Genomic DNA, 16,199 nt, shown 5'->3' with positions numbered 1-16,199 from the left:
GCTCTGGCATATTTGTCTGAGGGCCACCCAGGATCTATGCATCTGGTGACTTGGGGACTCTGATACTGTCATGAGTAGGAATGAAGACAACATCAGATTAAAAGGTTGTCTTACCATAACTTGGTGTCTGTGTCGTCTCATTTCATTCTCCTCACTTTCTGACCCATCCCTCTTGCCTTTTTTTCTTCTTGAGGATCCAGGATTACAAAGGGATTCCTATGTTCCATGCCTGAGCCTCATCTGACATTCCTTTGCTGTGTGGGTGCTGGATGTATGGACTCAGCAAACTTGATTTGAGGTACTTGTGTATGTAGTGCATTATGGGTAAGAGAGGAGCTTGAGAGTCTGATCCAAGTCTGTAGAATGTGGCCAAGTAGGAGTCGAGACCCCATCATGAGAAGGAATGAAGGAAGACAGCACAGATGCCAAGTTTATGGTAAGTGCATAACTAATAATTTCAGGCATCCTCTTCAGAGATCTTATTGCAAAATCTTCATTTAGCCATTTCTCTCCTGCAGAGCATGGGGTTCACAATAAACTTCAGAAAGACTTCTGTGACTCCTTCCCAGGACTGTTTTTCTGAGGTGCAGGATCCAGACTGTGCCTCTGCTGGCATCTCTGCCTTCTCCCAAGGCCTTTAACATTAATTTCCTTTTTTTTCAAACTCTTCTTCCCCTGCCATCTGTAACAGTCAGGGAATTTGAATTCTGGGATTTATGGCCTCCACCATTCCTATGCTCCCTGTGGCCAAGCTCCACATAAAATAGTTTCACTGATTTCTCAGGTCAGTTTGGCTTCAACATGCACATCCCCTTGAATTTGTAGTTCTGTCTTATCCCAAGAAGGAACTTCAGTGGTGGATTCAGCAGTTGTCTCTAAATCCAGGGTGCCCTTTTTATCCCCCCTCTTCCTTCTCAGGAGCTGTTCACAGATGCTTCCAACCTGTGATGGGGAGCAGTATTTGGCTCCCTAAAGGTGCATGGTATTTGGTCACCTCAACAGAGCACATCAGTGTCAGATGAGAGATTTAATGCCGGCCGTTTAGGCTTTTCATCCTCTCTTCTCCCCGGGACTTCTCAAGGTGTTTACAGACAACACCACAGTGATTGTGGTATGTAAACAAATGAGGGAAGGGGGCAAGATCTTATCTTTGCTGGTTGGCATTCCTAGTATGGGAACTTGCTACCCGGTTAAGTGACTCTCCAGGCAGTTTACATCCCCTCAGGTCAAAACATTGCGTCAGACACTCTGAGCAGGTCCTTAATTCAATCCCATGAATAGATGTTTCATTGGGATGTGTTTCTGGACATTGTCCACCAGTGGGGTACTCCTCAAATAGATCTTTTTGCTTCCTCTCAGAACAGACAGCTTCCTCTATTTTGTGCCTAGGTCTTCTGGTTTGGATGGTGGACGCCGTATCTTTTTCTTGACGGGGGGGGGGGGTCTTCAAACTTTTACTCCCCTCCCCTTCCTTTCATTCCAAAAGTCCTGTTCAGAATTAAACAGGATGCTCCCAAAATCTTGCTGGTGACTCCTTTTTGGCCGAGAAAGCATTGGTTCCCTCTTCTGCACTTAGCCAAGGGCAGACCTCACAAGTTGCTTCACAGGGTGGACCTATTCACACAAAACAAGGGATTTTTCATCCATTCCCACATGTCTGCTTTTCAACTTGCACTGTGCGCGATGGATTTTGATTCCACATAGACACCTGTTTCTGAGGACATGCGTTAGGGTCCTGCAGGAGGCCAGGAAACATGATACTAGAAAATCCTACTTATCCAAATTTAAGAAGCTTTCTGTTTGGTGTCTTTCTCATAACCTGTATCCACTTTCTGTGGATGTTCCTTTGGTTCTCTTATCTGTTTGAATTGTTCAATGCTGGGTTGGCTTATTTTTTTGTTAAGGCCCCCACTTATCAGCTATCTCTTCTTGTCTGACTTTGTCTCCTCCTTTAGCTTCTAGATTTGAAGCTAAGCAACTCCTTAAAGGCAGCCTTCATTGTAGGCCTCCCACGAAGCTTGTTTCTTCTCCCTGGTATCTTAATTTTGTTTTGGAAAAATTGATTCTGCTCCTTTTGAGCCTGCAGCTTCAGCTTCCATGGAGTTTTGCTCTTGGAAGACTGTAGTTTTGTTAGCCATCACTTCTGCCAGACAGCTTTCTAAGCTTCAAGCCCATATGGGTTGTCCTCTATTTGGTGTTTCATAAGGACAAGGTGTCCTTGCATACTAATCCTCCTTTTATGGCCAAGGTGGTGAATGAGTTTTCCCTTATTCAGTCTGTTTATTTTCACACTTTTTCCTCATCTCTGCAGTCTGCCAGTGAGAAGGTGCTGCACATTTGATGTGCATAGACAAGTAGAATTTATTTGGATAAGACTAGGGTTATTAGATAATCTGATCAGCTGTTTGATGATCTTCGTTTCACTTTTGCAGACATCGCATTTGGGTTTATCCCTACCAGTGTAGCCCTTGGTTGGCCCGAATACTAGAGACTTAGTATTTCTGAGTTGGTTGCTGTCACTTCAGGATTGACGTCAGGTCGTCAGTAGTATAAAATAAGGCAGCCGACCCCATTACAGTAGTCTTTCTTGTAGTGGAGCCCAAAGGAGAAGTAGTTGGTACTAGCGCCGGTCGGCCGCTACCTGAGTTTCATCTACCGATTTAAAGCTGAAGTCTTCTAAAGCTAAGTACCCTGTTGGGGATCCTTTTTTCTTGCACTAACCAATGTCAAAGTCAGTTGTCTCGCCTGTGGAAAGCAAATACCACACCGAGACTTTCATTCTTACTGCGTCACTTGTTTAGGCCCAGACCACGACATCTCCCCCCTGTCGCTTCTGTGCTTTGTTGAACTCCAGAACTATCCATCGTCGGGCCCTTATTGTAGCTAGATATTTTTGCTTACAGTCCTCTAACTCCGATATGGCTTTGGTAAGCCATCCGACAGGTCTTCCGAAAAAACAGACCGCACAGGTCCAAATCTACCGACAGTGCTTCCATTAAGCTAGTCGTCAGTTCTCCGGTCCTCAGTGAGGCGCTTTTGCAGCCCCTGATGCCCGCTTCAGTGGATTTGCAGGCTGCTACAGAGACCCTTTCGAGTCTGGTAGGCCGCAAAACCTTGACTAAAGATCCTGCGGTCGTCTCTACCTTGGATGGGTCTGGAGCCGCTAAGCGAGCCCTAGCTTCCAAGGAAGTCCTTCGCATTACTGATTCTCTGACACAAACTGACGTCTTGTTTCTTGACCACCATTCTTTCGAAAACTACAGAGTTTCTTGGGCCCAGTGTACGAACCACACCCAAGAAACCGACGACCCATTCTCAGGCACCTGCTTTCTTGCCTCAGTCACAAATGCTTAAAATGGCTGAAGCCCTTGTCATGATGATCAGGGGAAGCCAAGCTACCCCCTCCAAAAGGAAAAGATCGGTCTCCTGTAGCTTTGTCTGAGCAAGAGTCAGATGACTCTGATGCATCTGAATGTGAAGACACATGCAACCCCTGTCTACTTATGAAGATTCTGATGCAGAGGATTCCATCCCTTCCGCCTCTCCCCCAGATGATTTTTCCTTTGTGGAAATCTTTCATACCTTAAGGGAGCATTTCCATTGGGAAGAGTCAGGACTACGCTCAGTCTATAAACAGACTCAGGGAGTTCTTAGATATTACACAGCACAGACCCTTGGCCATCCCCCTATCCGGGAATTCAGCCTGACTCCTGACACCCTCCCTCCTGCACCCAGAAAACCAGACCCGTACTATAAAGTCCCTGACTCACAAATTTCTTTTTAAAAATCCTACTGCTTGACCCTTAGGTAATTTCTCAAGGCCCTAAAGGGATTAAAGCAAACACTGCTAAGAATCCCACCCCTTCAGACAGGGATTCCTGAGGACTAAACAGATGGGGGAAAAAGGTATACTCTTCAGCTACTCTTGCTATCAGGGCACTAAATTGTCAGCTCCATATGCTAACATTTCAGCAACATACCCTGGAACTCCTCAAACAAAAAATGTCTTCCTTTCCTGCTTGTGCAGAATCTGAAGAGTTAAGAGTTAATGCATTCTGCAAGTCAAGTAACTAAACACACCTTGCACTGTGGTTTTGATGCCCTAGAAGCTTCTTGTAGGGCAGCAGTCACCAGATCTGTCATTAGAAGGCATGCATGGCTTAAGGAACAGCCCTTGCCAAACTATGTCAAATCTAAATTGTTGGATGCCCCCTTGCACAAAGACAACTTATTTGGCACTAAGGCAGAAGAGGTCTTAAAAAAGATGGAAGAAAAAGCAAAATCTGTGCAGATGGTTAAGGATTTCTTACAGGTCCAGCCACCCAGGTTCAGCAGGCATTGTCCCACCAAACACTGGTCTTTTCCTGCTCCCACTAAGCCAGTCCAGCCCAGACCCCGGGGAGCCAGACACCCCAGATAGCAGTCACAGGGAATGCAGAGATCTAAGCAGTGGACTACCTCCACTTCAAAACCGGGGAGTTCTAAGCCACCCCCTTATGGTAAGAACTCAAAATGACTCGCCTTTCCCACCCTCTCTCCCTCTGCCCACCTTCACTTACCCTTAGGAGGAAAACTCTCCTTTCATGCAAGCACCTGGGCCACCATTACCAATGACCGCTGGGTTCTCAACGTAGTGTCCCAGGGATATAAATTCTTTCCACACCCTTCCTACCCTAAAAGGGTTCCCAGATCTACCTCCAAACCAGTGGGCAGAGGCACAAAAGCAAGTCCCTTTCCTTGCTCTCTGAGTGCATTGGACACGTTCCTGCAGAACAGAGAGGCCAATGTTTCTACTCCAGAATTTTTCTGGTACCCAGAAAAGAGGGCACCTAGCACCCCCATCCTTAATCTAGCCATTCTAAACACCTTCCTGGTGATCCCAAAATTCAAAATGCTCACCCTCCAGCAGCTGTTACCCATGCTTTCCAGAGATGCTTGTCTAGCCACCCTAGATCTAAGAGAGGCCTACCCCCATATTCATATCAGGGAATCATGCAGGAAATATCTCCATTTCAGGGCAGGATCTCAGCACTTTCATTTCTCTGCGCTTCCCTTTGGCTTATCTACTGCTCCCAGAGTTTTCACAAAATGTGTGGCTCCTGCCATTGCCTTTTTCAGACAAAGGAATATCCAGATTTACCTATACGTAGACTGCCTAATTCAGGCAGACAACCAGGAAAAGCTGCTCGAGCACCTGGCCTTGGTAAAGTCCCTACTAACCTCCCTAGGATACACAATCAGCAAAAAAATACAAACAGGTGCCCCACCCAAAGGATTATATTCCTGGGAGCAAGCTTGGACACAGCATCCCAGATGGTATTCCTTACGCCAGAAAAACAATTTCCTGACGGCCTACTTCTCTCAGCTAGCCACCAGACCCCAGCTATATGCAAGGAAGATCCTGCAAGCTCCTGGGGTTCATGGCATCTTGCAGTACTACTCATTCCATATGCTAGACAGCGTACCAGGAAACTTCAATGGTGCCTAAAAAGCCTTTGGTGTCTGCACTCTCATGACCTGGAGACTTATACCTATAATTCCTTCCCTCAGAAAAGATTTTCTTTGGTGGGCAACAGCATGCTCCTACAACAAGGGACTATCTTTCTCACCACAGACGCATCAGACTATGCCTGGGCTGCACACCTGGATGGCAGGTGCATACAGGGCCTTAGGAGGCCTCAGCAAATCCTTCTGCACATCAACCAAAAAGAGACGATGGCTGTCCAGCACGCCTTGATTGCTTTCAAGCCCCTTCTTTCCCCAGGGGCTCTCCTTATCAAAACAGGCAACACCACTGCAATGTGGTATATCAACAAGCAGGGATGGACTCGCTCCTACCCTCTATGCAGGCTGGCCATGACCCTTTGGCACACGGCCTCTGCCATGCAACTCCACCAGTTAGCACAATTCCTACCAGGTTCTCTCAACTCTCTGGCAGACCAATTAAGCAGAAATCTTCTGGACCCATACGATTGGCAGCTCAACAGAAGAACGTTCACCCTAATAACTCAGAAATGGGGCATCCTGAAGGTCGACCTCTTTGCCTCCAACACGAAGCATCAGCTCAGCAAATTCTGCACCAGGGAGCATCACTGCATGGCTTGGAAAGTGGATGCCCTGTCCTTCCCCTGTGTCAATCTATCATTTCCTCAACTACCTCTCATTCCCAGGGTACTGCTCAAAATAAAGGAGGAAAAACCAAGGACAATTCTTATAGCTCCGGACTGGCCTCGCAAGCACTGGTACCCCTTGCTGTGCAGCCTGTCCCCACTGCCATCATGGCATCTTCCTCAGATTCCAAACCTCCTGACCCAGAGGTAAGGGAAATTCATGCATCCCCAATTGCAAATACTCAGATGTCCTTCATGGATGCATCTGCAGTCATAACAACTGGGTTGTCCTGTCGTCAGGCAGCCCTTCAGTCGGCCGGATTCCAAAGTCCGGGTCCGGCTTCGGCTGATGTCCCACTCCACCCGACGTCATCTCTGTTGGTCTTCGGGTATAAAAGCATCAGCCGACGCCATTTTCCTCAGTCTTTCTTGCCGTGGCCGAAGCAGAAGCTGTTCGCAAGTGCCGGTCGGTCGGATCCAGAGATTACTTCTACCGAATACTACCAAGACTTCTAAAGCGAAGTACCCGTGGGGACTCTTTCTTGCCTCAGCCGATGTCAGAAAAAGTTAACAATTGTTTAACCTGTGGGAAACAAATACCTCATAAAGATTTCCACTCTTACTGTCTGCCTTGTTTAGGCCCAGCCCACGACGTAGCAGCCTGTTCGCCTGTGCTTCTTTCAACCGACGAACGCTTAAGCATCGGTCGGAGTTTGCAGAACAGTTTTCGGTTCTGATTTTATACATTATGCCGCCGGATCCTCCGACTACCCAATCTACCAAAACGCAAAGATAAAGACCGACACTCGGTCCGCGGTTTCGGCCGAAACCATGGTTAAGCAAACATGAGTGTCTCGGTTTCGCCGAAACCGAGAAAACTGATCAAAGTACAGCTGAACCTATTCCTACAACTGAGGCCCCTGCTACAACTCTTGAATCGACCTCAGAAATTTTACCCACTACGGTGGTTGACTTATCAGACACCATCCCCTTGGATGTCTCTACCCCAGCACGTGGTGCTGCTAGGCCTCCAGCAGCCATGTCCATTAAGGCCTTAGCCAGGGCTAAAGCAGCCAAGACTACTAAAACAGTGCCTGTTAAACCCCCCACATCCAGGCCCTCTTCTAGTTCTCAAATGCTTACTTTGGCAGAAGATTTAATTTCTTTAATTAGAGGATCTCAATCTCACCCAGACAGGGCCTCTCAGCCCCCAGAGAAGAGACCTAGGGCAGAGCCCCCTGAGCCAGTGTCCTCTGATGACTCTGCTGATGAATCAGACATAACTGACCAGCCAGAGGCTCCCTTCTCCAATTTTGAAGATTCTGATGCTGAAGAATCCATTCCAGCTGCTTCCCCACCAGAAGAATTCTCCTTTGGGGAAACCTTGCATGCCATGCGAGAACAGTTCCAATGGCAGCAACAGGATTTTTCAGACTCCAGAAAAAGACTTAGGACCTTTCTGCACCTCCCACAGCACAGGCCCTTAGCTATACCTCCTGTTCTCTCTGTGGTGGATGATGCTTTCAATGATGTTTGCTCCGCCCCAGATTCTTTACCGCCAGCCCCTGCCAAACCAGACAGATTTTACAGGGTGCCAGATACTCATCACCACCTTTACAAGGCCCCTCTTGCAGACCCAGAAACTATATCCCAGGGTCCCAAGGCAGTAGCGACCATAGCTAAAACCCTATTCCTTCTGAAAGGGAAGCAAGGTCATTAGACAGATGGGGTAAAAGGTCTACACTTCAGCTACTCTCTCAGCTAGAGCTTTAAACTGCCAGTTTCACATGATACAATACCAAGAGTTTATGCTTGATCAGTTAACTAAAAAACTAACCACTGATGAACCTCTTGATAAGAAATATGTATTAGAGATGGTAAATAACATACAACAGGTTAGCAACCATTCCTTAAAATGTGGCTATGATGCACTGGAGGCTTCATTTAGATCAGCCATGACAGGCACAGTGATAAGAAGGCATGCATGGCTAAAGGAACAAGCTTTACCGGATCATGTTAAAGCTAAGTTGCTAGATGCTCCTATGGACAAGACAAGTTTGTTTGGTACACCTGCCCAGCAGGTTATGAAGAAAATGGAAGAAAAGGCAAAATCTGTTCAAACTGTTAAAGATTTCTTGCAGGTTCAACCCCAAGGTTTAGCAGGAACTGGCCTGCCAAAAATTGGTCCTTTCCTGACTCCACAAAATTTCAAAGGGGCAGGAATAGACGTTCCAGAGGCAGAAACCAATCCAGAGGAGGTGCCTACAGAGGACGACAGTGGCAAGGTAACAACAGAGGCACAGACACAGCCACTGCCACTACATCAGCACAACCACAGTGACTTAACCCTAAATCCGCCTACCAGGGAACAAATAGCAGCTCCTCTAGGCGGAAAGTTAACCTTATTTTCAAAGAACTGGCACTACATAACAAAAGACAAGTGGATTTTACAAACCATAGATCAAGGTTACCGGTTTCACTTCCACACTTTACCAGTCAAAAGAGGAATGCCAAATCTACCTCCAAATCAAAAACAGAGGCTCTACGCCAGATAATGGAGTTAGCAAACATGAGAGCTGTGGAAAGAGTGCCAACAGCAGAGCAAGGAAAGGGTTCTATTCCAGACTATTCCTAGTTCCAAGAAAGGAAAAAGTTGGAGACCAATTCTCGACCTGTCCACCTTAAATACATACATCATTGTCCCAAAATTCAAAATGCTGACCCTACAGCAACTTCTTCCCATGCTGGGCAAGGAGTCTTGGCTGGTAACTCTAGATCTCAAGGAGGCATACCTGCACGTCCCCATTCGACCAATCTGCAGAAGATACCTCAGATTTCTTGCAGGATCAGAGCACTATCAATTCTCAGCATTGCCCTTTGGCTTATCTACTGCCCAGAGTATTCACAAAATGCCTGGCATCAGTAATCGCCCATTGCAGACTACAGGGAATTCAAATTTACCCATACCTGGACGACTGCCTACTACAAGGGGACAACAAAAGCAAGCTGACAACAGATTTACAAAGGGTCATTTACTTGCTACAAGCACTGGGATACACAGTCAATTTACAAAAGTCAAGGCTGATACCATCCCAAACAAGGACATTCTTGGGCTGAATTGGACACAGTAAAACAAATGGCATTCCTGACTACAGAAAAACAAAAGAACTTCCTCTTTACTTCTTGGCACTAACAAAACTGAACAAGTTAACAGCAAGAAAAGTACTGCAGGCCTTGGGCTTCATGGCATCATGCATAATCTTGGTTCCATTTGCCAGACTACATATGAGAAAACTACAGTGGTACCTAAAGAATTTATGGTCCCAACACAGACACAGTCTAGAAACAGAAATCCCACTAATTCCATGCTTAAAACAGGAGTTCCTATGGTGGGCTCAGGCATGCCAGTCAAACCCAGGCCTACCCTTTCGCAGATGTCAAGCAAGCCAGACCATCACAACAGACGCTTCAGACCTAGGATGGGGGCCCACATGCTGGACAAATGCGTGCAAGGATTGTGGACACAGGATCAACTTCACCTGCACATCAACCTAAAAGAAATGCTGGCAGTAAAACTGGCAATCCAAAAGTTCAAACCATTTCTCAAAGAGGGCCAGTTGATGATAAGGACAGACAACACCACAGTCATGTGGTACATCAACAAACAGGGAGGCACTCATTCATACCCCTATGCAGAATGACCTTGGAGCTGTGGACCCTGGCACTCAGCTACAACATCCAGTTACAGGCAATATTTGTACCGGGAAAGACAATACTGTAGCAGACATATTAACCAGAACCACGTCGCATGCCCACGAATGGAAGCTGCACCCGGACATCTTCAAGACCATCTCAAAGAAATGGGGAATGCCACAGATAGACCTATTCGCATCACCTCTCAATCACCAGCTCAAAAAATTCTGCACAAGGACATTCCACCCACTAGCATGGAAAGTGGATTCGCTCTCCTTCAACTGGAAAGGCCTAACAGCATATGCATTCCCACCTCTTCCTTTGATACACAAGGTACTACTAAAAATCAAGGAAGAACGTCCAAGGATAATCCTGATAGCTCCAAACTGGCCAAGACAACACTGGTACCCACTACTGAGGAGCTTGTCTCGGAACAATATGTGGCCAATACCCCTGATGCCTTTGATGTTAACTCAGAACAACTACAGCATCATACATCCAAACCTAAAACGTTGCAACTGACTGCATGGAACATCACATAGCAGCAGCTAATCCAGAACTTTCCCAAAGAGTTAAAGACATTATTCTTGAAGCACGCAGACCTTCAACAAGAAGGAACTATGCTGGAAAATGGAAAAGGTTTGTCATTTGGAGTACGGAAAGAGGAAAAGATGTGTCAAACATAGATATGCCTAACATTCTGGAGTATCTGGCCGAACTTCTTCATTCAGGCCTGTCCTACTCCTCCATCAAGATACATGCATCAGCTATTTCAGCAGAATACAGCTTTGATCCACCTGTTTTTCGCACCCTTTGCTCAGGCAGTTCCTCAGAGGAATCAAGAATGTAAAACCTCCAAGGAAACCACCATTACCAGCTTGGGATTTAAACTTTGTGCTAGAAAAGTTGACACTATCACCCTTTGAACCAGCAGCAACAGCAGACCTACAACACCTGTCATGGAAAACTGCTTTCCTACTGGCAATTACTTCAGCAAGGAGGGTTTCAGAACTACAGGCCTTAATGGCAGTGCAACCCTTCCTAATCTTCCACCAAGATAGAGTGTCCATGAGGACTAATCCTACATTTATGCCCAAGGTGGTATCCAGAGTGTCTTTAAACCAGGCAATCCACCTACCTACCTTCTTTCCCAACCCACAAAACAGATGGGAAATAATACTGCATACCTTGGATGTACATAGACAGCTACACTACTACTTGGACAGAACAAAAAATAGCAGAAAGACTGACCAACTTTTGTAGCCTATGCAACAGGAAGGGAAGGAAAAGCTATTTCCAAACAGACAATCTCCAAATGGATAGGAAATTGCATACGATTCTGTTACTCCTTCCATGGAAAACCAATTCCACAGAACATAAGACCTCATTCTACAAGGGCAACAGCCACTACCACAGCCTTCTTACGAGGAGTGGCAACCAAAGACATTATTGAGGCGGCTACTTGGACCTCCGTGCATACATTTGCCAAGCATTATAATTTGCCTCTATATTCCAGATCCCGAGCAGGGTTTGCCACTGCTGTACTGCAAGGGATCCTAAACACACCATAATCTACTTTTATCCTCCTCCCTAGTTGGCTATGGTATTCTACCCAGTTGTTATGACTGCAGATGCATCCATGAAGGACATAGTACAGTTTTGTACCTACCATAAATGTAGATGTCCGAACTGGATAGCATCTGCAGTCAGGATTACCCTCCCTCCTTCCCCTCTGTGGTACTCCTAGTGTGTTTTCCCTCCTAATAGCTAGCTGGTGTGGGCGAGTTCTTTATGGTGTATTTGTTTGTATATATGTACATACATGCTTATTGTTGTGTTTACCTCTGTCTATTTGGAAACATTGGCATCTATCCAAATTTTAGCCTGCAAGAGGGCTACTGGCATCTGGGGCAAGAAACACTGAGGAAAATGGCGTCGGCTGATGCTTTTATACCCGAAGACCAACAGAGATGACGTCGGGTGGAGTGCGACATCAGCCGAAGCCGGACCCGGACTTTGGAATCCGGCCGACTGAAGGGCTGCCTGACGACAGGACAACCCAGTTGTTATGACTGCAGATGCTATCCAGTTCGGACATCTACATTTATGGTAGGTACAAAACTGTACTTTTGGCAGCTTGGCTTATTCCCCAACTCCTGATCAATCTGCCAAACTCCGTAAACAGGTTCTAGATGTTATACGTGAGGCTAGACGCCCTAGCACTATAAAGTCTTATGCTGACAAATCGAAAAGGTTCTGCCGCTGGATTCAGGCTAAGGGAGCTAATACGGCACAGCCCTCCTTCCCTGTCATCCTGTATTACTTAGCTGACCTACTAGACAGTGGCCTGTCTTTTTCCTCTATTAATATTAATGCATCTGCTATCTCTGCTCATTTTCCCATTGAGCAGCCCCTTTTCTCACACCCCTTGATCAAATAGTTCCTAAGAGGGGCTAGCAACTAAAGGCCACACAGATGATCACCAACCCCAGCTTTTGTGTTGGAAACACTCACCTTGCCCCCCCCCCCCCTTTCCAACCAGCTTCTTCTGCAGAGCTAAAATTTCTCTCCTGGAAGACTGCTTTCCTGCAGGCCATCACTTCAGCCAGAAGAGTCTCAGAGCTGCAAGCACTCATGGCTGTGGAACCCTTCATCTTCCATGCCTACAGGGTATCCCTCAGGACTTGACCCATCCTTCATGCACAAGGTGGTGTCCAGTGTGGCTCTCAGCCAATCCATTCATTTGCCCACCTTTTTTCCTAATCCCTAGAACAAGGGTGAAAGGATCCTACACTCTCTTGATGTGCACAGACAGCTCAAATTCTATCTAGACAAGACTAAATCCTTCAGAAAGTCTGATCAATTGCTGGTTAGCTTTGCTACAGGGGCAGTAGGCAAAGCCATTTCCAACTGGATAGCACACGGCATCCATTTCTGCTACAAACAACACAGAATACCTCCCCCCAAGGGGGTCAGGACTCATTCCACCAGTGCAGTCTCCACCTCTAGCTTTCCTCAGAGGAGTCTCCACCAGGGGCATGCTGGAGGCGGCCACCTTGACATCTGTTCACACTTTTACCAAACATTACCACCTGCCTCTCTTCTCTCCTGACAGGTTAGGGCAAGAAAAACTGATGTAATGGAGTTTGCTGCCTTACTTTATACTACTGACGACCTGACTTCCGTTCTGAAGCGACAGCAACTGACGCAGAAATACTAAGCTTCTGGTATTCGGGCAGGGATAACCCAAATGTGATGACTGCAACAGTGAATAATACTCTAACATCTACATTTATGGTAAGTGTACACAACTGTACTTTTGCATTGTTTGGCATTGAGTGTGGCATCACAGCAGGTACTGGCAGGAGATGAAAATAGTTGTCTCAAACAAAATAGTTTAAGTCTAAGAATTATGCTAAACTGAGGGTATCGGAAAATAGGACTGCCTTGCACAGCAAACCAATGTGATGAATGCATTTTTTTTACATCTTCATGTTTGTAGTATTTCTATTTGTTATCCTTTGCAAGAGGATTGCCAAGAGCACTTTCCACAAGTGATTCATTTTTCTTCTTCACTGGAGTGAGGTAGAGAGACTGCCACTTTGTGTTAAACCTGTGTGGTTGTGTTCATAGGTTGGAGGTGGTATTCCCCTAATAACTTGGCAAAAAACTTGCCATTAATAATGCAGATAACACTGCAAGAACTCTTCTTTGTTAACTTGGTACAGCAGCCTGTCATCTGTGTGAAAACAGACTCTCATATTTACTTAACCACGCAGTCAGAAGTCTTCTTTTGTAGTGTTTGGTCACATTTGTGGATAAGCACAAAGCTTCTCATTGCTGAAACTAAGTTAATATTTTGTCAGTACATTCTCAGCTTCAACAAATTTTTGATTTATTTATTTAACATTTGTTGACCGGGAAAGCCTGACTAGGACAGAGCCCATTTCCAGAGAAGGCCTGGGGAGAAATGCTCCAGACGCATATCTTTGGAATGTGGGAGGAAACCTACGCAAGCGCAGGAAGGACATGCAGATTCCACACAGAAGGCACCCCAGCTGAAAATCGAACTGGAGAATCTCATGCTATAAGACGACAGTGTTAACCGCTGCATCACTGCACTGCCCTTACAGGGCTATTCTGCATGGGTTCATAGAGGGGCCTGTACTTGTACACTTGTAGCACTGTAAAACTGTGTAAATTACCTTTTTCTTAGTGTGTGTGTGTGTGTGTGTGTGTGTGTGTGTGTATCTGAGATTCATATTTAAAAAAAAAAAAAAAAAAGTGTAATAATTTATACTGAAGTATGTAGCCTGTGTTGAGTCATTTTTTCATATTTTCTTGTCTTCAGATCTGGCACAGCATTATTTGATGAAGGCTAACATCACAGCCATCCGAAGAATCAGAAAGACTGACAACAACAGAATTGCTAGGTACTGCACTAATAGTTCAAGATGCTTTCTGTGAAACTAGTGTATGCTAATGTGAATAAGAGTACAGTAAACTCTCCTTTAACCAGCACCCATTGGGATTGGTAGATGCCAGATAACTGTAGATGTTATGTAGTCCAATCTCGCCTACATTCTTACTCATGGGTTCGGAGCCGAATATCGGCTCCGACTCTGCCAACTTTTTATTTACTTAGCTCAAAGTCTCTCATTAGCTGGGCTAAATGGGTATCCCATGCTGCACTGCTCCATAGCCCCAGATCTCGTTTGCCGCTCGTGTAGCTAGGACGTGGTCTCGTTTGGCTGTGACTAAGTACCTCTTTTTTGTCAAATTTTCTTGAGAAATTTGCTGATTGTTCAACACAAAAGCCATTTTAATAGCTATCTCTTCTTATTGTTTGCAGTGTTCGTGTTTTTGTAGTTTGTATCCCTAACTGTTCCAGTGGGCTAGGCCCGTTTGAATTAGAAGACCTAGTCCTCCTTTCTGTGTAATGTTCCTTCTAGGTCTTTGTTTAATTATTGGATCTAATTAGCACTTAATTTTTTCTCTTGTGGTGTTAGTGTGTTGAGACTGGTAAAGAATAATTTTTACTTAGAGGTTCTTTGGTTGTGCTGTGTGGTAGTAGATGTTCTTCATCTCGCATTGCTGCAGTCCTTACACTTGGGTAGTCCGCTGTCCTCGGTCGGCCCGAATATCAAAGTATAAGGCTGACGTCGGTCAAGGCGCATTTGACTGACATCAGGACGTCAGGGTACAAATGCGCATGACCGACGTCATATCCTCAGTCTTTTTTGCCGCATGGTCCGATGCAGAAGCAGTATTGCAAGTGCCGGTTGGCGTTCTGAAATTTTTCGATTCCGGTGTTTCAGACCGAGTCAAAGTTGGCCAAGTACCCCGTTGGGGAATATTTTGTTTTTTTCTTGCCTCAGTGGTTTAACGGATGTCAGAAAAAGTGAATAATTGTATTTCTTGTGGGAAACAGATACCACATAGAGACTATCATACTTTGTGTATTCCTTGTTTAGGGCCTGAGCACGACGTTGTTGGGTGTCGCTCTTGTGCTAGATTCAATAAGCGCACTATAAAGAGGAGATTAGATTGTACCAGGTTAGTCTTCGGGAAGCGGTGCAATTATAAAATGCCGTTGGATGCTCCGACGCCCGCTTCTTCGAAGAAGCGCAAAGACAAAGCAGTTAAGCCTAGGCTAGAAGAACCGTCGCACGGACGCCGGTTCTTAGAGGTGTCGGTGGAGCCGGTGGTTCCACCGGAGGTTTCTTTGGGATCCCAGGGAGAGACTTTGCTATTGCAGGATGTGGCCTCTCAGGAGGCAGGTCAGGGTGATGGGGCTTCTCAGGTTACTATACTCCCTCCTGCCTAGGGTGGTTAGGCCCTCTCCTTCTGTTTCCAAGGCTTCTCCCAGAGGCAGGCCAGGTTTAGCTTCAGTTGGTGTCACCCCTAGTTCTTCTGGAACTGTGCCCAAGAAGCATATGCTTAAAATGGCAGAAGATTTGATTACTTTGATTAGGGGTTCTTTGCCCCCTCCTGATAAGAGACCTAGGGTGGAGCCTGAACTAGGGAGTTTTGAGCAGGCTTCGGATGTTTCAGAGTCTTCGGCTGAAGACTTGCAGGAGTACTCTCCTTATTCTGATTCTGATGTGGATGATTCTACTCCTTCTGCTTCTCCTCCTGAGGATTTTTCTTTTTCAGAAACTCTTCATTCCATGAGGGAGCATTTTAAGTGGGAAGGTCAGGACTTCTCTGATTCCAGGAAAAGGCTTAGGGAATTTTTTTTACCCCAGCATAGGCCTTTGGCTATAGCTCCTGATGTCCTTCATGGATGCATCTGCAGTCATAACAACTGGGTTGTCCTGTCGTCAGGCAGCCCCAGGCAGCCCTTCAGTCGGCCGGATTCCAAAGTCCGGGTCCGGCTTCGGCTGATGTCGCACT

General features: G+C 46.0%; 1 protein-coding gene across 1 annotated transcript in view; it reads left to right on the top strand.

The window, feature by feature from the left end:
• Nucleotides 1-16,199, top strand: part of CCT3 (chaperonin containing TCP1 subunit 3) — a 1,145,726-nt gene that overhangs the window by 547,205 nt on the left and 582,322 nt on the right. The window contains 1 exon segment of the mRNA XM_044079187.1: nucleotides 14,155-14,236. Coding sequence (XP_043935122.1) covers nucleotides 14,155-14,236 — 82 coding nt within the window.

Source organism: Protopterus annectens, chromosome 8.part0, assembly GCF_019279795.1.
Source record: "Protopterus annectens isolate FY-2018-M chromosome 8.part0, PAN1.0, whole genome shotgun sequence".
NCBI classification, from domain to species: Eukaryota; Metazoa; Chordata; order Ceratodontiformes; family Protopteridae; genus Protopterus; species Protopterus annectens.
Note: the sequence above shows the minus strand (reverse complement) of the source record. Positions and strands in the feature narration are given on the sequence as shown.